This window comes from Aureobasidium pullulans (genome assembly GCF_000721785.1).
Source record: "Aureobasidium pullulans EXF-150 unplaced genomic scaffold scaffold_12, whole genome shotgun sequence".
NCBI lineage: Eukaryota > Fungi > Ascomycota > Dothideomycetes > Dothideales > Saccotheciaceae > Aureobasidium > Aureobasidium pullulans.
The window spans coordinates 644,891-666,158 of NW_021941032.1; the positions used below are offsets into that span (position 1 = coordinate 644,891).

The 21,268-nt window shown below is 50.3% G+C and overlaps 9 protein-coding genes across 9 annotated transcripts; 7 read left to right on the forward strand and 2 right to left on the reverse strand.

Moving 5' to 3' along the window:
- Positions 1-789: 789 nt before the first annotated feature.
- M438DRAFT_346836 (alcohol dehydrogenase) lies at positions 790-2,191 on the forward strand. The gene is made up of 4 exons (XM_029905773.1): positions 790-1,303; positions 1,358-1,361; positions 1,540-1,647; positions 1,698-2,191. The coding sequence occupies exons 1-4, from the start codon at positions 807-809 to the stop codon at positions 2,166-2,168; spliced, it is 1,080 nt and encodes a 359-aa protein (XP_029759399.1). The 5' UTR covers positions 790-806; the 3' UTR covers positions 2,169-2,191.
- A 1,108-nt stretch (positions 2,192-3,299) lies between these two features.
- Positions 3,300-5,629, forward strand: M438DRAFT_366575 (peptide transport protein PTR2). The gene is made up of 3 exons (XM_029907886.1): positions 3,300-3,383; positions 3,691-5,166; positions 5,222-5,629. Exons 1-3 carry the CDS (start codon positions 3,358-3,360, stop codon positions 5,532-5,534), a joined length of 1,815 nt encoding a protein of 604 aa, XP_029759400.1. The 5' UTR covers positions 3,300-3,357; the 3' UTR covers positions 5,535-5,629.
- A 195-nt stretch (positions 5,630-5,824) lies between these two features.
- Positions 5,825-7,146, forward strand: M438DRAFT_346839 (ankyrin). The gene is made up of 3 exons (XM_029905774.1): positions 5,825-6,141; positions 6,232-6,399; positions 6,457-7,146. The coding sequence occupies exons 1-3, from the start codon at positions 5,974-5,976 to the stop codon at positions 6,991-6,993; spliced, it is 873 nt and encodes a 290-aa protein (XP_029759401.1). The 5' UTR covers positions 5,825-5,973; the 3' UTR covers positions 6,994-7,146.
- Positions 7,147-7,348: 202 nt separating this feature from the next.
- M438DRAFT_321595 (gamma-glutamyl phosphate reductase) lies at positions 7,349-9,197 on the forward strand (the record flags this gene model as incomplete). Its single annotated transcript, XM_029902924.1, has 3 exons — positions 7,349-7,649; positions 7,746-7,907; positions 7,962-9,197. The coding sequence occupies 3 exons, from the start codon at positions 7,349-7,351 to the stop codon at positions 8,861-8,863; spliced, it is 1,365 nt and encodes a 454-aa protein (XP_029759402.1). The 3' UTR covers positions 8,864-9,197.
- Positions 9,198-9,678: 481 nt separating this feature from the next.
- Positions 9,679-11,290, forward strand: M438DRAFT_366578 (uncharacterized protein; the record flags this gene model as incomplete). The annotated part of the gene is made up of 2 exons (XM_029907887.1): positions 9,679-10,064; positions 10,113-11,290. 2 exons carry the CDS (start codon positions 9,679-9,681, stop codon positions 11,050-11,052), a joined length of 1,326 nt encoding a protein of 441 aa, XP_029759403.1. The 3' UTR covers positions 11,053-11,290.
- An 895-nt stretch (positions 11,291-12,185) lies between these two features.
- Positions 12,186-13,841, reverse strand: M438DRAFT_375653 (uncharacterized protein; the record flags this gene model as incomplete). Its single annotated transcript, XM_029908596.1, has 2 exons — positions 12,186-12,427; positions 12,491-13,841. The coding sequence occupies 2 exons, from the start codon at positions 13,839-13,841 to the stop codon at positions 12,186-12,188; spliced, it is 1,593 nt and encodes a 530-aa protein (XP_029759404.1).
- A 384-nt stretch (positions 13,842-14,225) lies between these two features.
- Positions 14,226-16,089, reverse strand: M438DRAFT_398174 (TPT-domain-containing protein). The gene is made up of 2 exons (XM_029909344.1): positions 15,490-16,089; positions 14,226-15,438 (listed from the first exon to the last, which is right to left on the reverse strand). The coding sequence occupies exons 1-2, from the start codon at positions 15,937-15,939 to the stop codon at positions 14,284-14,286; spliced, it is 1,605 nt and encodes a 534-aa protein (XP_029759405.1). The 5' UTR covers positions 15,940-16,089; the 3' UTR covers positions 14,226-14,283.
- Positions 16,090-16,859: 770 nt separating this feature from the next.
- On the forward strand, positions 16,860-18,648 carry M438DRAFT_398175 (tryptophan synthase beta subunit-like PLP-dependent enzyme). The gene is made up of 3 exons (XM_029909345.1): positions 16,860-17,698; positions 17,754-18,009; positions 18,059-18,648. The coding sequence occupies exons 1-3, from the start codon at positions 17,066-17,068 to the stop codon at positions 18,325-18,327; spliced, it is 1,158 nt and encodes a 385-aa protein (XP_029759406.1). The 5' UTR covers positions 16,860-17,065; the 3' UTR covers positions 18,328-18,648.
- A 568-nt stretch (positions 18,649-19,216) lies between these two features.
- Positions 19,217-20,828, forward strand: M438DRAFT_299639 (uncharacterized protein). Its single transcript, XM_029902035.1, has 3 exons — positions 19,217-19,758; positions 19,813-20,458; positions 20,515-20,828. The coding sequence occupies exons 1-3, from the start codon at positions 19,625-19,627 to the stop codon at positions 20,686-20,688; spliced, it is 954 nt and encodes a 317-aa protein (XP_029759407.1). The 5' UTR covers positions 19,217-19,624; the 3' UTR covers positions 20,689-20,828.
- Positions 20,829-21,268: the final 440 nt, after the last annotated feature.

Genomic DNA, 21,268 nt, shown 5'->3' on the forward strand with positions numbered 1-21,268 from the left:
ACGAGCAGCAACACATCTACCCTTTATCAATTCATCACATCGATCCTTCGAGAGTCCGTCTTGAGCGCTACGTACATCATGGTTAGCAGAAGTGACGAATACATCACAACTTCATAACAAGGCCTTCTCAGTTCAGAAGGCCATGGTCGTCATTGGGTGCCGGAGTCGATCCTGGGCATATCCGAAGCACTACAAGAAGGAATTCGGGTATAGCACCAAGTGCATGAGAGGCTCCGTGTACCGATCGGATCAAGCACCGGATGTCGTGATGATGTAGCCAACAGCTATCAAAATGCATGAAGTTTCTAGAGGCCGTAAGAATGTCAGTGAGAACGCGAACACCTCGAGCTCCTAGCTGATCCTCTCTGAGCTTCCAACACTGTCGTATCTTATGACAGCTAAGGATACCGAATCTACTAAGCAAGGAGAGATAACAGGCATTGTGTAATAAGCCCCATGCGCTTGGTAGTCTGTCGCAAGAGACGCTGCCTGAGCCTCGGACAGACATGAGATACGAGGTGCCAAGAAGGTGAGAGTTCAAGCGTTCCGCAACCCCGACCGACCCCGCGATCCCTTAGGACCCTGTCTATCGCGCTCTCCCTCGTGACCTTCATACAAGACACTATTACGACTCCCGATAATATCAACTTCGACTACCGGCCTCCCAAGGTCATCCAAGGTCAGCAACATGGACCGAATGGAGAGATGCGGGGCGAGAGATGCGGGGTAGGTGTCGACGATGTATATAAGGTCTGGCATGACAAGGTCAAGGTGCGAGTCTTACCAAGCACTGCATAACCGAAACAATGGGACTCCCTACCAGTCAAAAAGCTGCCGTCAAACAGGGGGAGGGAAAATCATCCACAGCGCCAGTCAAAGATATCTCGGTTCCGGAGCCAGCTCCTGGACAGATCCTTGTCAAGATCAATTGGACTGGCCTATGCGGTAGCGACAAGTCGCTCATCTATGATGAGTGGGCCACCCAAGGACTTCGCATGACCCCGGACACTCACGGCATTGCCGGTCATGAGGGAGCCGGAGAGGTTGTCGCAGTCCACGACGATGTCAAGGACCTGTGGAAAGTCGGAGATCGTGCTGGTGTGAAATGGGTTGCCAGCGTCTGCAGGAAGTGCGAGTTCTGCACAAACGGAACCGATGAGCTTCAATGCCCGAAACAGCTGAATTCTGGCTTCTCAATCGCCGGCACTTTCCAGGAATACTGCTTGACGGATGCTCGATATGCCACAAGATTACCAGAGGGCGTTTCTGACGAGGAGGCAGGTCCAATCCTTTGCGGTGGAGTGTAAGTCATCTCTTTCCGATTCAGTCATGTGCAAAGGCAGAAGCGTCTCCGTTAGACAGTCATCGCTTACGGTGCTACGTCGCATCGTACGATGTATTGTACCTTGGAGATGTCTTGTTGCTGTGAATGACCGCTTCCATGCCATTTGCCAGGCACCTCAAGATCCATGCTGACTTTGCTTAGGACGGTATGACTTTTCGAAGCCTCGACGCTAAGATATTCACTGACTTTCTTAGGCCTATACTGCGTGTAAGCGAAGTGCAGTCCGTCCCGGCCAATGGATTGTATTGCCAGGTGCAGGTGGTGGTTTGGGTCATCTCGCCGTCCAATACGCAAAAGCCATGGTCAGAATCTCGCCATTGTGTGATTCTGGTTGGCGCTAACCAGTCAACAGGGCATGCGAATCATCGCGGTTGATGGTGGAGATGACAAGGGCAAGCTCTGTAAGCAGCTTGGTGCTGAGCACTACATCGATTTCCTCAGCTGCAAGGACGTCGCCGCTGAGGTGATGAAGCTCACGACCTTTGGTGCCCACGGTGTCATCGTCTTCGCCGCAACCAAGGAGGCATACGGATCGGCTCCAAACTTCCTCCGTCCGGGTGGTACCGTCGTAGCTGTTGGTCTGCCAAAAGACGAGACAATCATTGCTGGAGCATCACCTCTGACGCTAGTTCTAAAGAGGCTGAATATCGTTGGATCGGTCACCGGAACTTTGAAGGAGGTGGAAGAGGCTCTCGATTTCACGGCCCGAGGCCTGGTCCGTCCCATACTTACAAAGGGAACGCTGGAAGACGTGGATCGCTTCTTGCAGTTGCTAGATCAAGGCAAACTCCCCGGCCGAGCAGTCCTTAAGATTGCCGCATGATCTGGACATTAGCCCTCATGGTAGTCGCTTGTTGCTACGGGTTGTGTAGAACCTTGGGGAATTTGGGTTGCCTGGTTTTGATCAGCAGCACTTTTGGAATTCTAACAACCACCAAGAAAGTTGTTGTACTTCAGTAATCGATTTTCATGAACTTACGTCGTTAGAGATGTGCATTGTGCGATTGTTCACTGCGAATCCTTGACACCTATCATCCTAGACCCTTGAAACAGGGAGCTGTAGGCAGATGTGTCAACCACTCTTTACCGTCGACGGTGGCAACGCTCGCCGCAATCCGGCAGTCATGATAGAGGCATTTATGGCATCGCTGCTCCGAGCCACGGCCTCTTCTCGCTTCGAAAGAGGTGCGCTCGAGTGGACTTGCTAAACGGTGCATTTTTCTCTAGTAATGGCTCGCCTTAGCCAATTTGCCAATATACAAAAAGACTTGGGTCAAAGACTTGGCACACACCATAGGGCTGACTTTTCGACGACGTCTTGCTGTCGATGACTTGATGACCTCAAAGGTTACATTTTATTGTTGCAACTTTGCTGGTGATACTAACCGAACAGGCTGAACGGAAAGTCGAAGAAGCAAGAAATCCAGTGACAACTTTACCGAGCACAGTCGATCATAAATGGATCTCTACGAACGTCTCGCCAGGTCTCGCGTGTCGAAACGTTGTCGGCCAGCACCGATGCCTACAAAATTGCCTTCGGGACCTTCACGGGAGTCGGCAGGAATCGTGACAATGCGGTTGTGTGGACCAATTTTACTTTCCAGAACGTAGTCGCTCGTGTCTGAGAGGGAAACTTTTACGTCTGCGAAACTGACCCTCGCACCGCTAACCGCGACTCCCGGCTCTCCATTGGTCGTGTTCCTCTGCCTACCCCAGCGCGACCGAGTACAGACTGCAATAGGCTCCGTTCGAGAGATGGACTAACCCTCGGGATTCTAATCTGTTCGTCGTCCGGCCCGGTCAGGGAGGTAGGTGGACCACGTTAACGGGCATTGATGTGCAAAAGACACCCGTCATCAAAGGGTTACTCACTGGGTTGCATTTTTTGTCTTAGCGCTGCTGTAAGTATTCATTAAGGACGTGAGCGCCCCCATCGCGCCTCGTAGCTCTTTATCGTTTCTTAGCCCGACGCCTCTTTGCTTGTATTTGCTTGACATTCGGATATCCTAATCATGGATCACGAAACACCTGCAGCTGAGTACGTTTCTCTTGATCATTAATGCAAGCATTGGAGGGTCGTGTCACAAGTGGTACCTCGGGTGGAAGGGGAGAAATCGCACCAGACTCGAAATCCCTGACCGTAGAGAGGCCATCGAACTAGCCATCAAAATGCAAGGTGATTTTGACTGTTAAGCGCGTGTCTACTGAGACCAAGCAGCCACTCACGCTCTCTCTGGACACTGTGCCTGCTTCAGAGACCATCTTGTCTTTTGACGTCTAGTTCACCGAGATACCTCAACAGCCTGGGAGATCGGATTATGGACACTTGCTGACAATACTTCAAGATTCCACGCAACTGCTGTTGCACCTCGTACCAAGGAGCACAAGGACATGGCTGGTGGTATCGAACCATTTAAGCCCGAATACCCCCACGAGGACCTAGGAGAAATCGCAAGCCTCAGCCCCGATGGCGAAGAGCCTACCGAAGAAGAAAGACGCACACTACGAAAGGTTTCCGATAAGCTTCCCTGGGCTGCCTTTATCATCTGTATCATCGAACTCTGCGAACGCTTTACCTACTACGGTCTATCTGGTCCCTTCCAAAACTACATCGAGAATAGCTACGGGGGCAGAGTACCTGGAGCTATAGGCCTAGGACAGACAGGAGCTACCGGCTTAACAGACTTTTTTCAATTTTGGTGCTATGTCACACCCATTGCTGGTGCCGTCGTTAGTGACCAGTACCTTGGAAAGTACTGGACTATCTTCTACTCGGCCCTCATCTATATCCTAGGCAACCTGATTCTGTTCCTGACATCGCTCCCTGTCGCCATTGAGAACGGCGCTTCTTTGGGTGGCCTCATTACCGCCATGATCATCATCGGACTTGGTACTGGTGGTATTAAGTCTAATGTCTCGCCATTGATTGCCGAACAATACCAAAATACCAGCCAGTTTGTCAAGACGCTGAAATCCGGAGAGCGAGTGATTGTCGACCCTGGAAAGACAATCCAGAGAATCTACTCGATCTTTTACATGATGATCAATGTCGGTTCTCTATCGTCTATTGCCACTACTGAGCTCGAGGCCAACATTGGATTCTGGCCTGCTTATTTGCTCCCCTTCTTGATGTTCTTGGTCGGATTCGCTGTTCTTGTTGCTGGAAAATCCAAGTACAAGGTCCGTGCACCAGCTGGATCAGTCATCCCTAATGCTTGCAAGATCGCGTGGATTACCTTGATGAACAAGGGCAACTGGAACGCCGCCAAACCTGAGTACCAGGAGGAGTTCGTTGGTGGCAAAAAGTACAACTTGAAGTGGGATGGCATCTTTGTCGAAGAAGTCAGGCGCGCTCTTGTTGCCTGCAAGGTGTTCTGCTTTTTCCCTATCTACTGGGTTGTTTACTCACAGATGCTTAACAACTTCATCTCTCAAGCTGGACAGATGCAACTGCATGGTATCCCTAACGATCTGATGCAGAATTGGGATCCCATCACCATCATCATCTTCATCCCCATTATCGACTACTTGTTCTACCCTGCTCTTGGTAAACTCGGATTCCAGATGAAGCCTATCACTCGTATCACCCTAGGCTTCATGTTCGGCGCCGGTGCTATGGCCTACGCTGCTGGTGTGCAGAAGCTTATCTACAAGACTGGACCCTGTTACGACGCCCCCGGAGCTTGCGAAGCTGGCCTGTTGCCCGATGGAACCTACGCCCCTAACAACGTCCATGTCGCCATTCAGGCTCCCGCCTACCTCTTGATTGGTCTCTCGGAGATCTTCGCCTCTATCACTGGTCTAGAATACGCCTTTACTAAGTATTAACATCCCTACCTAGTTATCAAGGTCATGAAAATGCTAACAACCATACAGGGCACCTGCTTCCATGAAATCGTTCATTATGAGTCTTTTCCTCCTTACCAGCGCATTTGGTTCCGCCCTCGGAATCGCGCTTTCACCCACCGCAGTCGACCCTAAGCTCCTCTGGATGTACGTCGGTCTCTGCATTGCCTGCTTCGTCGCCGGTGTCCTTTTCTGGGTCATCTACAGCAAGTACAACGACACGGAAGAGGAAATGAACGAGCTCGAAAAGTACACTGCCAAGCCCAAGTCGGTTGAACAAGCCGACGAGGAAAAGGCAGCTGCTGCAGAAGCTCCTGCCCGTGAGAAGTCCGTTTCTGAATAGAGCGATTGAAATCGATTTTGTATTAGTAGTTTATGTGCACGGAGAAACGGATTATGTATATATAGCCACGTCAATGAAGAATCCATCTTACTGTGATTGAACTTACCAAGCTCATAGACGTTACTGCACGCTATCAACGTTTCTCTACAGTATATGGTATTGAGAAGTGAAATGGTCAAATGCACAGAGTGATGGGTGAAATGAAGAAGCATTGCACGTGATGGAGGTGGACCCGAAGGATGAAGGATGACGCGCTTTGTTTTCTCGTGTCGCTGTGGCTGCGAGCCGCGAGACAAGCCAAAAGTCAAAGACAACATCGATCGCTCACTTAGCGACATAGCATCCTATCTGCTTGTTTTACCCAGCATAACTAATACATGCCGGCTCGGGCAGTTGGACATCTTGACGCCATGGTTTGAGCGGCAGTCGCAGGAATAAGATGATAGACGCATCAAGTCGACTACGCAGGGCGATACTCTTATCCGATGCTTTGCTGGTCAAACGCATCATACGCTCCAACCCTGGCATATTACAGAACCCGGACTTCAAAGACAAGAGCAACACGAGTCTGCACCTCGCAGCCCAAGCTGGCTTCGAAGAGATAGTGGTGAGGAACTTCTTATACCCGGCGCATCCAACGGCGCTTCCAAACTGTCAGTGACACGAGCATGGACCAATACCTTTTGTGTGATTGTAGGAACTCCTTGTGGACGCTGGACATGAAGACGCCGGGATCTCGCGCAACACCGACTGGGATACACCGTTGATGGTGGCTGCGCGACACGGCAATGTCGATGTGGGCATTCTGCTAGCCGCCCGCTTCCCACGCTCTATCCCCGTCACCAACAAGTCAGGCCTGGATGCGGTATGTCATGCTTGTCTCTACTCAATGAGTGAACCTCATGCTGACTCTCATCTCCAGCTAGCTCTAGCATGCCTAAACCCTGCCTCTACACCGCTAGTATCCCTGCTATTATCCCACCCCGAGTACCCCGCCCCTGCCGACGGCCGCGACAACCACGGCGACACACCCCTCCACCACGCCTCCGCCTCGGGCTCCCTAAAAGCCCTCCGTATCCTCCTCTCCGCCGGTGCCGACCCGTCAGCCAAGAACGCCTACGACTGGACACCCCTCGCATACAGCCAGACCGTAGCCGCAGAAGTCTACTTCAAAAACCTAGTCGCCGAACTCGAACGTAGAAAGAACGAGGGCATACGCGGCGAGAAAGAAAGAAGAGAAGAAGCTATAAAGCGCAAATATGCCGGTGTAAGGCTTGTCACCGAGGATAGCGAGACTACTTCATCACGGCCGAGCGATGATATGTCGAGGTCGGAGAGTAGTAACTCCATCTCTAGTCCTGTTGACCAAAGAGGCGTGTTTACACCTACGGTTGGCAAAAGTAATCCTTGGGTCAATGGAGGCTTTGAGACTAGAGCGAGAGCATGGAGTGGAGAGTAAGAAGGTCAACCAAACAGTGTTCGACCGCAGTAATGAAGCTATGAGATTTTTCCAATACCACAGTTCAATCCCCACATACCAGACACCATCACATCTATTGATTACTAGTCAAGTCCACCTTAGCCATTCAAGTCGAACATCAATTCCTTTGGCAACTCATTGATGCATATATTATGACATATATCATGGCCACATGTCAAGACTTCTGTCAAGCTTCCCGTAAAACCACACAAAGCGAAAGTCAAGATGCTTGGCAAACCTGTGACTCGACAACCAAGCCCTCTAAGATCTCAGCTCGAAACAACCAAAAATATATCTCCCCTTACCAATAAACCTAAGGGCAAATTTCTCAACAATGTCCCTCACAAACGGCTCCCCGGCCTCAGCGGCCAAAGCAGCAAAACTCTCCTCCCGCACCCTCGCCATCCTCAGCACCTCTGACAGAAACTTCGCTTTACAATCCATTCACGATGCTCTCTCTGCATCCAAATCAGACATCTTGGCGGCCAATGCTAGGGATTTGGAAATCGCGACCAAGAGTGCGGAAGACGGAGAATTGAGTCAGAGTATTTTGAAGAGGTTGGATTTGTCGAGGCCGGGTAAATTTGAGGATATGTTGAAGGGGATTTTGGATGTGATGGGGTTGGATGATCCTGGTATGTTCTGAGCAAATGCAGGTTTTGATGAGAATTGCGATTCTTGTGAATCTGAAGACGGGTTTTTGGGACCAGTTGCTGATTTTTTTTGTTTAGTTGGAAAGGTGGATATGAGGACAGAGTTGGATGATGGACTTATTTTGCAACGGCAATCATGTCCTATTGGTGTTTTGTTGATCATCTTCGAGGCTCGTCCTGAGGTTATTGCAAACATCGCTTCTTTGGCTATCAAGTCAGCGAACGCTGCTATTCTGAAGGGTTCGTACCGTTGTCGAAGAAGGTCTGTAAGTTCGAAGCTAACAGCATAAAAAGGCGGCAAGGAGTCGACAGAATCATTCAAGATCATCTCCACAGTCATCTCCAAGGCACTCGAGAGCACGAAGGTTCCCAACGACTCGATCCAACTTGTGACCACCAGAGATGCCGTGGATCCCCTCCTTCAACTCAGCCAGTACATCGATCTCGTCATTCCTCGTGGATCCAACGAACTCGTCCGCCACTGTCAACGTGAGGCTCACATGCCCGTTCTTGGTCACGCTGATGGTTTGTGCCACTACTACATTCACCCTGATGCTGAGCCCGAGATGGCTGCCAGCGTCATTGTGGACTCAAAGACAGATTACCCGGCAGCTTGCAACTCTCTCGAATCGCTACTCGTCAACGAGGACGCTTTGAAGACTATTCTGCCCGGTGTAGCATCAGCTCTGCTCGCAAAGGGTGTATCATTGCGTTGCGATCCCGCCTCGAAAGCAGGACTCTCGGAAACGCTGGACAAGCACGAAGCCGCCATGCTGCAAGAAGCCGGCGAGACCGACTTCGATACCGAGTTCCTCGATCTCATCCTCGCCATCAAGACCATTCCTAGAACAGAGAACCCGCTAGATGCCGTCGACGCCGCTGTCGAGCACATCAACATGCACGGCTCTCACCACACAGACGCCATCCTCACATCCTCAGAAGAAACCGCCGATCGCTTCTGCAATGGCGTCGACAGTGCTTGCAAGTTCTGGAACTGCAGTACTAGAATGTCAGATGGTATGCGCTTTGGCTTTGGCACCGAGGTCGGCATCAGCACGAACAAGGTTCACGCTAGAGGACCTGTAGGTCTGGAAGGTCTTTGCATTCACGAGTACAGAATCAAGGGCTCTGGACAGGGTGCTGCGATGTACGGTTCTGGTGGCAGACAGTGGAAGCACAAGAAGCTGCCGCTTTAGAGAAGTTACGAGCGCTAGGTATGTAGTATAGAGATTGGCCTCATGGAAGAAATGATGGCGGGCAACAAAATGTAAAATGTTTATGACCTTCTCACAAAAGCAGAAAGTAGTTTGGCGATCGAAATGGCTATCACAGGTCGGCCACCAAGGTAATCGAGGTTCTTTCCGTAGAGTAAGCGGAAAGGTATGGAACCCGACAGCAAAGTCCTCGAAATCGTGACTGGTGACAGAAGTTGCGTTCACTCGATGAAGCGGCGCTCCCTCCTCAGCTTCCAGATGATTCAAATTTGCTTCACTCGCAGAACGTCGGAGCCTCAAGCTACAATTGAAGAAGCTACGAACTTGCCAAGTTCCACTTTCACTATCGCCTTCACCTTCACCTTCATCTGTCCACCAACAAGCAAATCACCTCGCGACCTTCCTACAGCTTCCACTTCTTTCTTCAACACGCTCAGCAAACTGCGCGCCGCTTTGATAATTCACTCATCCTCAGGCTCCCGCCTCTGACTTCCTTCAACATCATCACGACAACTTCAGAACTACTTTCACAGTTGCAAGTCTACTTCACCGCAACGCGGTGTGCCTTCGCCTCTTCATTATCGACACTTGATACCTTCCGTCTCCGACACTTGAACCTGTTTTCAGCTCACTTCAACCTCTGTCGACACACTCCCACTTCTTCTTCTTCACAGACTCTTACCTCTTCCCAACACACTTCCACTTCTTCGCGACATCCTTCAACCTCTGCACGTCTACCAACATACCATCATCTACGACAAGCACGTCTATCCTCCGGCATACATCACAGCGCCAACATGGACACCCTACCACCCGAACTCAAGCAACGCGTCTGCAGTTATCTCACGCCCAGAGATCTCAAGTCTTTTAGACTCACCTCGACGGACTATGCTGCTGCCGCTTCCCGCTATCTTCTGCCGCGCATCTTTCTTCTCAATCACCCGGACAGCTTTCAGGAGGTCCGGGACATCGTCAACCACCCGGAGCTTAGCCAGCAGGTGACCACCCTGGTTATCGATGTCTGTCGTCTGAAGCAGTGCCCGAGATACGATCATTGGGCCCTTGTCTTCGCAGCTCCTAGTCCGGCGTCAACAGGCAACCAAGGTTCCGTGGAAGCGAGAGCTATTACGACTGGGGACATTGATGCTCGATCGGAAAGGATCTTGCGTCGGGAAAAGAATCTGTAAGGAGTCTTCTGAATATGCAACACACACACCACTAACTAATCAAGGGAACAATGGAAGTCATACCAAATTCAGGCTCGCGCCCAAGCGAAAAGGTCCACGGAGAAGCTCATGCTGGAGTGTATCGCTCTCGCATTCCAGAAATGTCCAAAATTAAGAAGTCTCATCATCGACTTCGAGCCCGAGATTATAGAGCAATGGGCACCACTGGCCGAGAAGAACAGGATTGCTTGTGGATTGATCGAGAAGAGAAACCACTTTTATCGAGACATCTTCTCGTCACCTGCCACGAGAACAGGTTTCTCACACAGATTATATTGGGACTACATAAGATTTGACTTATGGGACATTCTCAAGCCTGTTCATGATGTCGATCGCGCGCTAGAATCTCTGGCAGTCCTTGACAGTATGTACAGCTCAGGCAGTCAAGGCTGGACTCTTCCTACGACATCGATCTTCCGCAACTTGAAGCACCTTCGGGAGAGTCTTTGCTCTCCAGACTTCCTAATATCCATTGTGGCTTGCGCACCAAAGCTGGAAAGTCTTGGTGTGGTTGACTATCAATATGATCGCTTCACGGCCTCTCCACTGCAAAGTTTGCTGGAAAAGACTTCTTTAAAAAGTCTTCGAGCTTGCAGTCTAAGGTGCAATAGCGATGGAGATGCCATAGCGCGGTTCGTATTGCGCCAGTCGGGAACGCTGCAAAGTTTCACACTCCGTCATATGGGCATGCTATCTCCATCTTCGACAATGTGGACATCGTTCGCTGCGCGCCTGAAGGGTCAACTGCCTCACCTAAAACGTCTCAAGCTCATTAACCTGACCAAGCCTCTCGCCTTTGATCCGACAACAGGTTTCCCTCATCCAGTCGAATTCCTCACTCCAGACGACATACTACAAGATCATGGGCATGAGTTGCAGACGGGACCAATGGAGCTCGAAAATGGACTCTGGGAGGATTACGAATTGAGGTTCTTCCCACAGTGAACAAGAACCCTGAGGATAAAGATGCGCAAGGATGGGAATACAGAATGAGCAAAAAGCGAACTCGCCATAGACAGAGCGAACGGCTTATCACAGATATCGATTGCTTTCGAATGGAAGCTGAAATCGGTCATGGAGGAACAGACCCACGAGGACGATCAAGAAAGATGGCCAATGGAAAGGCGAGACCCAAATTGCTTTCCATATCAGAAGCACTTAGACAGAGAACTAAATGAACACGAATCAGAAAAATCCCACATCATCGTCAAGCAGAGTGACAACTAAGCGAAATTCTTCTAACCACACAACCAGACAACCAAAATCATGAATTGATATGTACTCTGACCATGCAACAAAAAGCGCAAAAGAGATATTGCAAACCTCTTCAAACAGAATAATGAACAATACGAGAAAAGCAAAGACGTTGTGGTGAGAAAGAGGTGGAGGGCAAACGTGGCAAAAAGAAAATCTCCTCTCTCTGAGTCGAACAAAGGACCTTCTGATGACAATTCAAACAATTACAGTCAGACGCTCTAAACCAACTGAGCTAAGAAGAGATTGATGGAAACAACCTTCAACTTCACCACTAATTAATCACCACATTGCACCGTCATGATCGATCAAAATCTACTTCCAAACGGATATTGCAAGATGGTGTACTAAGGTCAAATGTTCAAAAGGTCATCAGTCAAGTGTAGTTATTTCCACATTTTGCAGAGAAGAGAGCAGAAGAGTTTTAGTGATAAAGAAAAGATGAATGCATCCACGCATCCACCGACAACGAAGAGGGAGGCCTATTAAGCCCTTTTTGTTCTGCCTTTTGCAATTGAAGAGAGAGAAAGAAGTTCACCAACCAACCACCAGCATGTTTTTCCATCTAAGCCCTTCTTCCCATTCCTTCTTCCAAGTTCTCACTGCCATGTCTCGGTAATCCTCCAAGTTTGCTTCCTGCCAAATAAGAAACGAGGGTTTCATACGTTCTCGAGTAACCACCGCCATATCATTCTTTCTATCGTACGCCTGCATCCTTGACAAGTTGTGCTGATGACCTCTCTGTTTTTGATCCAAGCTTTTTTCGCGGTGTCGGGGCACTCGCAACTCTAAGGCGAAGGGGTGGGCCAACGGACATCTGCTTCCTAAGCAATGCCATCTGCATCACCCTGGTTGTTCTGCCCTTGCTTTTGCGCCTGCTGTGCTTGTTGTTGTTGCTGCTGTGCTTGTACTTGCGAACCGTCCACTCCTTCGACACTGCTGGAGCCGGGTATGATCAACTCTTCATCGCCGTCTGCATCGGTGACGAAAGTACGGTCGCTGACGTGTTTGGGATTCGTCCAGTTGGCACTGCGCTTTTGTCCTTCGTTGTGGCGGTACGGGCAGTCTGGGAAAGCGGAGCTGTTAGTACGTGGAAAATCGACAGAGCAGCGGAATGGCGGATACTTACTAGGGTTCAAACAAGGTGTGTAGCGACACATGATGTCGCTGTGAGAGAACTGGCAGCCAGAGTCACGTTCAGGGCAATCGGCGCCGTTCCTGCATGGTGGTGTGGTGGGATGTTTGAAGGGGCAGTTCGGGTTGGTGCAGTTGGGGTAGAATTTGCAATCCACTTGGGTGGACAGGTGTGCGCGTTTTTGCGCCGGCGAGGGGTGGGAAGCGACGCATTTCTTGTTTGTGCAAGCGGCGCCGTAGGGGCACTTGTCGGTGAGATCGAGTGCGATACCAGGAGGTGCGGCGGGAGATTGGTGACCGAAGTGACATGAAGGGTTTGTGCAAGAGAGCTGGAAGCGGCAGGCGATGGTTGATGGTTCCTTTTGCTCAGAGTCGGCGTTCTCAGGAGCGTCCGTCTCCATGTCGTCTCCTCCTGCGTTAGGTCGCTGATTGTTCTTGAAGTTGCTGTTTTTCCTCGGCTTCTCAACACGCTCAAACAGTGATTTTCCTTGCTGACCCTGTTGCTGTTGTTGCTGACCGTTGAAGAATGCAGGGTTGATCGCAGGGGCATTGGGAAATTGTTGTCCGGGACCGAGAATCTGAGCCATCATTCGTGACTGCTCTTCCAGCATCTTGAATAGTTGCATCTGTTGTTGCGGGTTGGCTCCCATGACAGCGTTCGGCGACATGGGCGAGTTCATCTGGCCCATGTTCTGCATACGGTTGCCCATGTTGCGAGGGCCCTTGGGAGGCTCACGGTTGTTGTGTGTGTTGATTCTTCCGACACCACCACCACCTCTTATCCTGTGTAGCGCAGCATCACCTGTTCGGTCCAGGGCTTTGTTCATCTGTCCGAGCATACGACCACCCCGTTGTTGCTTGCCAGCACCATTGCGCATCGACTTGGGTCCGGTAGGGCTAGCTCTGGTTAGTGAATTTGTCATACAAGCATGGCGTGTTGCGACATACATTGCGCCTTCAGGCAGCGAGTCGCCTCCATCGCCCATGGTCTGATCTTGGCCAGCTTGGTCTCGGGGAGTAGTTGTGACATCGGCAGGTTGCGCCGCACCCATTTGCGCATCTTGACCTCCATTGAGTTGAGCGTTCAGACTGTTGACCTGATCGAATAACCATGTCGCGAAATCGTTGGCGCTGGGATCTTCCGGTCCAAGACCGAGCAGGTCGTTTGATAGTTCAGAGGCGATTTGGTTTTGGGTCTTGCCGTTAACGAGCATGAGGATGATGTACTCGGCCAGCGCTGAGTCGTCGGCGGCACCGGTGCTCCATCCAACCTCGGCGAGCTTGGGTTGCACAGCGTTCTGGAGAGCTTCTGCCAATGGCGTTCCTGTCGCTACTTCGACCGACATGTTGACTGTCTCTGTCTCGTTCGAGCTGTTGACGATGATCCGCGTGGCAACCGAATGCAAATCTGTCGTGCGACGGCGCGGGTTTCTCGGCGATGTGTCTTGATATTCGACAAAGAATCTTCTCAAGGCAAACAGGCGATCTCTTTCAAGTGAATGGTGTAACAATAATCCGTCTGGTACAGCTTGGGAAGGGCAAGAAAAGAAAGGGCAACTGATGGATTAAAGACGCAACCGGCGCCGACAGCCGACTCACTTGCCAAAGTCTTGGCATCTCTCGGGTTTAATCATCCTTTGTTCGGTCTCAATGAATATTCTATCGTTGTCTGGATCTGTTCACTTGCAACTTCGATTCACATCAAAACGAGACCACCTGAAACACCTTTACTTGGACAAATGAAACAGATTTCGAAGCCTGTGCGGCTGATATATCGAGTAAACTAGCTCAATCCAAGTCTTCTGGTCGCTTGACAGGGCTCGCTCTGTCTTTGTTGTTCTGTTCCAGTAACGGAGCAATGTTGAGACTTATACTGTTCCTGATCAGCCCCCCTGCTGTGCCTGCTTTCCTAGTATGTTCCTTGCTAGCTTTGCCGCTGCTCTCTTCGATCGAGTGTCTCGACTCTTCGGCTGCCATCTGCTCGTGCGCCTCTCTTTTTGAGTCATCCCTCATCGTTCGCATTTTCATAACGTTGTAAGCTGCGATACTGGCAATAGTCACTACCAATCCAGAAATATTGATTGTCGTGAGCTTGTCGTGGAAGATCAAGCCAGCCGCTGATATTGTCAACACTTCTTTAAAGATGCCGCATACACTCAACGTCACTGCGCTGGTGCGCTTGAGAAGCGCAAATTCCGATGCTGTCATCAGGAAAGCGAGTACTCCGGGGAAAAGAATAATGCCAATAGATCCAGCGATGCCCCTGGACTCTGCCAATTCGCGCAGGCCTCCAACAAGCTCGATAGGTCCCTCGACTGGCAATGCTATTACGAGCAGTGCCACAAACATGACAGGTGCCAGAAAAAAGATTGACGAAAAAGGATTGCTGGTGGCCGGGCTGCGTAAAAGCAGAATCTGTGTCAAACTCCAGCGGAAACCGGAGAAGAATGCTGCACTCATAACCAGGACGAATCCCAGGACGCTAAAAGCTGTCTCTCCTGCAACCATCATGACCACTCCAGCCATCATGGTGAGGATGATAGCGCCGACCTTCAAGGATGGTTTCTCAAGGCGGAAGAGCAGGGCGAAGACAAGCACAAATCCCAGCACGGATGATTTGCACATGGTGTAGAAAGTCAGGGAAATGAACTTGAGAGACATGTTCCCGAGGCCAATGTCCAAGCCAGTAGCTGCGCCGCAAGGTCCAATGCGTGTAAGGTAGAACCAGCCAGTCATAAGCGGCTTTCGAGGCGCCTCTGTTGCATCGCCGTCTCCGGATTGTGAAATTGGCGCATAGTCGGCTGGTTTGTGTTTCGGCCGCAGGTTGGGGATAAAGTATAGGACAAGCGAGGAAAGGAAGAATTGTACGAGCATGTGTACGCAGGTGGTGAACAAGGGAAAATGGAAGTCGAGGTTCCCTTTTGAGAACATCCACTTGTTGTACTAGCGACAGGTAAGCACCGAATCAGGAGATTGGCAGTACAAGAAACTTACGACGGAGATGGATATTGAGAAGGTGTACCACAGCCCTATCAATATCGCATTTATAATTGCACTGCGCATGAAGCTCGCAGAAGCTAAACGCTCCTCCTCTTTACTGATCTCGCCATCCGGAACGATCCTCTCATCAGCCAAAGTATTCCGTCCCTTTCGCTTGGTTCTCTTCTGGCGATCCTGAGCTGTCAAGCCCGTCTCTTCGTCATCTTCGAGACCTTCGTCTGATCGAATATCGTCCATCTCCCAATCTGAGCCGGATGAGACGGGGTTTGTGTCTTCGTCGTCGTACTTGGGTGGTGACTCGGCATGGACGGCTTCGGGAATGTCGGAAGGCATTCTTCTTGGGCTGGCCCTCCGGGTGCCGATGCGTTCTTCGTTGATGATTTGTTGGACGAGCGATGAACCTCGTCGCCTCGTTGAGCCCGCCTGCGAGCTTTCTGAATCCATGGTCGGATGTGTGTGTGTGTGTGGATGGAGGGGGTCTGTTTATATCGCCGCGTGACGGGAGTGAGTGAGCACGTGTGAAGGGCGAGCAAGCATAAGCGGGCGAAGGGGTTGCTTAGTTCAGGAGCTGCGTGAAAAGCTCCGAGTGACAATGTACAAGACGACTAGACCAGCATTGTCTGTTTATCGAAGGATTGACTGACAATGGCGACTAGGTGGGGATGACAAAGGATAAGAAAGTGCACGATGATGATGTATGAGGCCGACTTCTTGCTGTTGCTTTCTTTCCCCTGGGCCCTGGCTGATGCACTCTTCCCCGTACGTATCGATTAGGGGGTCCACTTTGCTGATCCGCAGTCCAGCCATTTTCCACAATATCAATCCCTGCTCTGATCTCTGCTTTGAGTAAAAAACAATCCTCGACTCTTTCTTTCACCAGAACTTCTGTTTGCGACGAGTAGCCTACGAATCAACGCAGAGAATAGGGCATTTGATCAATTGCTGCTTCGAACAATACCTCGAAGCCACTCTCGATTGCGGCTCCCAACTCCACAGATGAGCCGTTGCATGCACTGTGGCTCGCAAGAGAAGAAGATCTTACTGAAACAGGCATTCTGATACGGCCTCGCGTTGCCCGTCTTGTTCACGTCACTCAAAGCACCCATGCAACTGATAAAATCGCCGACCAAGGCACACGAATGAGCTTCTCCATCTTCACATGTTCGAGTATGATGACACCCACCTGACCCATTTGGCGGTCAAACAGACTTTCGTGTGGAGAGAAACTCCATCACGACCTCGGTGCTTTCTCCGCACACTGTTTCCTGAAAGTTCGTCACCTTCTCTCTTCTATCGCAACGTTAAATTGTGACATGTCCACGAAAACGCACAACGCTTCTCAAAAGGAGCACAATATCTATGGAGGAGGCTACTCGGTATGCTCTCTCTGGACACAGATCTTTTTGTGAATATCTTTTGCATTTCGACAGCTGTGCGAGTGACAAACTTTAGCGTATGAGAGCATGCAGGCCAAGAGCACTGCCTCCGACCGTATCAGATACGCTTCCAGCTTCGCATTCGACCACATCATACGATCTTTGTGTTTTACCAGGCAACAGAATCTCAAGATATGTCGAACGCTAGTACTTTCAAAGTCAGACAACTTGGGAGCGACGAGGTCTTCGAGAGGCATGACATCTTCATCAATCCTAACTCTTTGGATGCTCCTCCCACGGGAGCTTCAATAGACCCGGACCTTATCGCTTTTCACCAGGCCTTCCCAGAATCAAAGGCTACTCCTCTGATAGAGCTTCCACAAGTAGCCCAAGAACTGGGTATCGGCCATGTATACGTCAAAGATGAGAGCCTCAGATTTGGCTTGCCTTCATTCAAGATCTTAGGAGCTTCCTGGGGCGTCTTCAGAGCCGTATGTGAAAAGACGAGTCTTCCTTCATCTTCGTCTCTTGAAGAAGCCGGACATGCGGCTCAGAAGGCGGGCATCAGTCTCGTTACCTGTACAGATGGTAATTGGGGCAGGGCCATCGCACGCACGGCCAAATACTTGGGTATCAAAGCCACTATTCATGTGCCCAAGACTATGGATGAGGCAACTCGAGCGAAACTACGCGATGAGGGCGCTATCGTCAATGCGGTCAATGGAAGTTATGACGACAGTATCGCAGCTGCCATGAAAGAGTCAGAAAGCTCAAAGTCAATGCTTGTGATGGACACTTCTTGGGAGGGCTTCGAAAGGATGCCAAAGGTAGGCTTCTCCGCTGACGAGGGTCGATTGTGTGTAGGCCATTGACGTGTAATAGTGGGTTGTAGAAGGTTATGCCACTATGCATGCTGAGGTTGATCGACAGCTTGAGGAGACCTGCGGTAAAAGACCAAACCTGTGTATCGCGTCTGTCGGTGTTGGGTCGTGGGCTCAGTCGGTCGTCAATCATTACACAGAGGATGGGTCATCAACCAAAATCGTCACTGTCGAGTCAGAAGCAGCACCCTGCTTGATGGAAAGTCTTCACAACAAGAAGATCGTCTCAGTCGAAACAGGGTCAACGATCATGGATGGTAAGGGCCTCGAGATCGTGTACCAGTATGTCCGGACTGATGTTTCCAGGCATGAATTGCGGCACCGTCTCTACTAATACATGGCCAACTCTGAGCACCGGCGTCTATGCCTCCGTGGTAGTCAATGATCTCGAGTCTCATCGAGATGTTCTCTATCTGAACAATCATGGTGTGAACGCAGGTCCTTGTGGAGCGGCTCCGTTGGCAGCTTTGAGGAAGCTTCACAAGAGAGGCGTGTTGCTACCAGATCCTGAAGCTGTGGTTGTCTTGTTCAGCACCGAAGGATATAGAGACTACGTCGTACCTGCCTCGACCTAGGTTTCGAGACTTGTTGAAGGACTGATCTCAGTGGACGGCTCCGCCGATCTCAGAGACATTGTGCGTTTTGAAGCACAAGCGGACGCGTCATGGTCAAATGCTTGTCAGAACGTGGTCGTCGAGACTTGTGCTGCTGGTGAAACCTTCAATGCGCTTTGTCGAGCTCAGTGTATATTTCTACCTTGATCGTACATCGCAAGTCTCAACACGACTTTGCACATTTGTTTGTGCCGCGCGTCAAGTTCAATACTTCACCGAGTCTCTTTGATCCAGATACTTAAATTCTTCATGGCTTGAGAGTTCATTCAGCTTGTTGACGGGTGTATAATGGAAGCGTCAACACATACCAGGGTGTTACCCTCAGCGAAGTCGCATTTCGCAAGAAAGGCAAAACGCAGTGCGGCGATTTACCTCGAGAAACATTTTGTCCATCCCATATAATATAGACATTTGACAGCACTATACGACACTAATGAAAGACTGCCCACCTATGCTTACTTTCCACCTCTGCCAGCCATACTCATATCCCACCCGTAACGTGGCTTGCGCAGTGGTTCGAGAAGAAGGACCTGCATAAGCCCGTTGCTATTGACGGAAGTTAGGCGGAAATGCCGACTGCCGCGCCAGAGTTCAACCATGATGCAGATGGAAGGAGGAGATACGGCTCGCCGGGCATACGGACTGAAGCCAAACTCCTGCCTCTCGACAAAGGCAAGACTGACAAGCATTGGCGCCGAACTACTAGAGATACCTTGCAGAGAGTCATCAGTTAGAAAGTCACCCGGTTTCCACGGAGTCCATCTTGTCGTTGTCATCGTCAGGTACATATTTGAGAAGCCAAGTCCTTCTAGTCCGGAAATAGCTTCTAACAAACGGGAGGCTGCAGATCCGGGAGTGGGCGGGCTTGATAACGTTGAGAGTCAATCCGTTTTTGACTCTCCCACGCAGCCCAGATGCGCTCTAGCATGGGCTCGCCAACGCTCCTGGATAGCTGAAAGAGAAATATTGTCTGAGGTTTGGCGAATATTTTCTCCTTCCCTCCCCTCCTGCATCTCTCGTCCTTTCGCTCTTTTCCATATTTCAGACTCTCGATATATTTTCCGGAAGCCTGGTTCTATCGCTCAAACTTCCAACTTTTCTCGAGTCGTCCATTCATTCGCTCTAGTATATTAAACCGCCTCTGACGCATTAATCGCCCCATCGACCAAGTCGCTTGTAATATTCGGATCTTTATACCCCTACGATACCCCCGGAACACTTATATCTATCGGCATCCTATCATACAACACATATCACCATGCGTTACATCACTCAGGCACTTATTTTGGCCGCCCCTCTCGTCGAGGCCGCTGCGTCCAGCAAACGTGGACTCGTTTACGTTTCATCGAAGACACCACAGGACGACAGTATCTGGACCACCGACTCCGACTTGTAAGAGATGATGCCACAAAGCGTATATTGTAGACAACGTACTAACCATACCAGGACATGGTACTACAACTATGGCTCTGTTCCCACATCAGACTTCAATGGCAAGCTCGAGTTCGTCCCCATGCTGTGGGGAGCACCCGAGGACCCAGAGAACGACATGTCTTTCTACAACACGGTCAAGAACTTGGTATCGGAGGGAAACAACATCAGCTACGTTCTCGGCTTCAACGAGCCCGATGGCTGCGACGGTAGCAGCGGTGGCTCTTGTGTCACCGCCGCAACCGCCGCTCAAGTCTGGAAGAAGCAGATGGAGCCTTTGAAGCGCGATTTCGGCATCAAGCTGGGTGCTCCTGCAGTCACCGGTGCCCCTAACGGATTCGTCTGGCTCCAGAACTTCTTCTCCGAGTGTGCCATTCTTGCCGCCAGCTCTGACAACAACGCCACCAACACTACATCTTGCGAGGTCGATTTCATCCCTGCTCATTGGTACGGCGACTTTGGTGGTCTGGCCAGTCATTTGGGTCAGGTCAACGGCACATACCAGAACATCAGTTCCATCTGGGTTACCGAATTCGCATGCGCAGGTTGCACTCTCGAGGCCAGCCAGAGCTTTGCCAACACTACTTTCGAATACCTTGACCGCATCAACTACATGGGCAGATACTCATACTTTGGTTCTTTCCGTTCATCCGTCTCTAACGTAAGTTGAAACTTTTCAGCATTACCTGAAAATCGTTCACTAATATTTCTATACAGGTTGGACCCAACGCCGCTATGTTGACCGAGAAGGGCAAGCTCACCGACATTGGTGCCGTTTACCTTAACCAGGCCATGACCGGCAACATCCCCAAGGGCTCTGCCAGCAGCGTCGCCAAATTCGCTGGCTGGAGTGGCATTGTCGCCGCTGCCGTCTTCTGGAGCATCTTGTAAATAAGATGATATGTCATATTCTTCTTTGGGAGCGGGGAGTTATCTGCGTGGTAGGGTCAAGACCTCAATTTGCATAGAGAGGCTGGATTTTTCTTTTTCGACAGAACTGATATAGAGATAATGAATATTTGCATTTACAGTATCAATCTTACCTAAATGGAATCTGGAGCAACAATCGAGCAACGATCTCAGCCATTGTCATGATGCGAAGATATCCTCAATCACGGACGTAGCATGTCTTTAGTAAGGTCGTGTGGGCCAGGTCAAACTGTAAGCGAGCCTATTACACCGGCAAGTATGTGTATCGCTAAGCATCTTAAGCAAAGTGACAGCGTGGGAATCGCTAGCAACAGGCATCGTATACTTGCAACCTGCTGCTCTGACAACATACTTCGCAAATCGAGACAGATCAGAATACACAGAAAAGATGGTGTAGATGTGCAACGGAAGCATGATGATGTCTATATGTCTGGGCAATTCCAAGTCCATAGAAATTGTAAAGAAGGGTTTCCGCACATGCATCGGAAGGTTAGAGAAGAGAGGAGATTCCCTCGCTGTACGAAGCAAGTTGGATGAGAGA

Bases quoted from the DNA above. Each gene is read 5' to 3' on its own strand.
- M438DRAFT_346836 (XM_029905773.1), top strand. From the start codon at position 807: ATGGGACTCCCTACCAGTCAAAAAGCTGCCGTCAAACAGGGGGAGGGA. The intron at 1,648-1,697 runs GTCAGAATCTCG...ACCAGTCAACAG, and splicing joins TCCAATACGCAAAAGCCATG to GGCATGCGAATCATCGCGGT.
- M438DRAFT_366575 (XM_029907886.1), top strand. From the start codon at position 3,358: ATGGATCACGAAACACCTGCAGCTGA. The intron at 3,384-3,690 runs GTACGTTTCTCT...CAATACTTCAAG, and splicing joins CACGAAACACCTGCAGCTGA to ATTCCACGCAACTGCTGTTG. The intron at 5,167-5,221 runs GTATTAACATCC...ACAACCATACAG, and splicing joins CTAGAATACGCCTTTACTAA to GGCACCTGCTTCCATGAAAT.
- M438DRAFT_346839 (XM_029905774.1), top strand. From the start codon at position 5,974: ATGATAGACGCATCAAGTCGACTACGCAGGGCGATACTCTTATCCGAT. The intron at 6,142-6,231 runs GTGAGGAACTTC...GTGTGATTGTAG, and splicing joins CTGGCTTCGAAGAGATAGTG to GAACTCCTTGTGGACGCTGG. The intron at 6,400-6,456 runs GTATGTCATGCT...TCTCATCTCCAG, and splicing joins ACAAGTCAGGCCTGGATGCG to CTAGCTCTAGCATGCCTAAA.
- M438DRAFT_398174 (XM_029909344.1), bottom strand. From the start codon at position 15,939: ATGGATTCAGAAAGCTCGCAGGCGGGCTCAACGAGGCGACGAGGTTCA. The intron at 15,439-15,489 runs GTAAGTTTCTTG...ACCTGTCGCTAG, and splicing joins TCTCAATATCCATCTCCGTC to TACAACAAGTGGATGTTCTC.
- M438DRAFT_398175 (XM_029909345.1), top strand. From the start codon at position 17,066: ATGTCGAACGCTAGTACTTTCAAAGTCAGACAACTTGGGAGCGACGAG. The intron at 17,699-17,753 runs GTAGGCTTCTCC...GACGTGTAATAG, and splicing joins GCTTCGAAAGGATGCCAAAG to TGGGTTGTAGAAGGTTATGC. The intron at 18,010-18,058 runs GTAAGGGCCTCG...TGATGTTTCCAG, and splicing joins AGGGTCAACGATCATGGATG to GCATGAATTGCGGCACCGTC.
- M438DRAFT_299639 (XM_029902035.1), top strand. From the start codon at position 19,625: ATGCGTTACATCACTCAGGCACTTATTTTGGCCGCCCCTCTCGTCGAG. The intron at 19,759-19,812 runs GTAAGAGATGAT...TAACCATACCAG, and splicing joins TGGACCACCGACTCCGACTT to GACATGGTACTACAACTATG. The intron at 20,459-20,514 runs GTAAGTTGAAAC...ATTTCTATACAG, and splicing joins TCCGTTCATCCGTCTCTAAC to GTTGGACCCAACGCCGCTAT.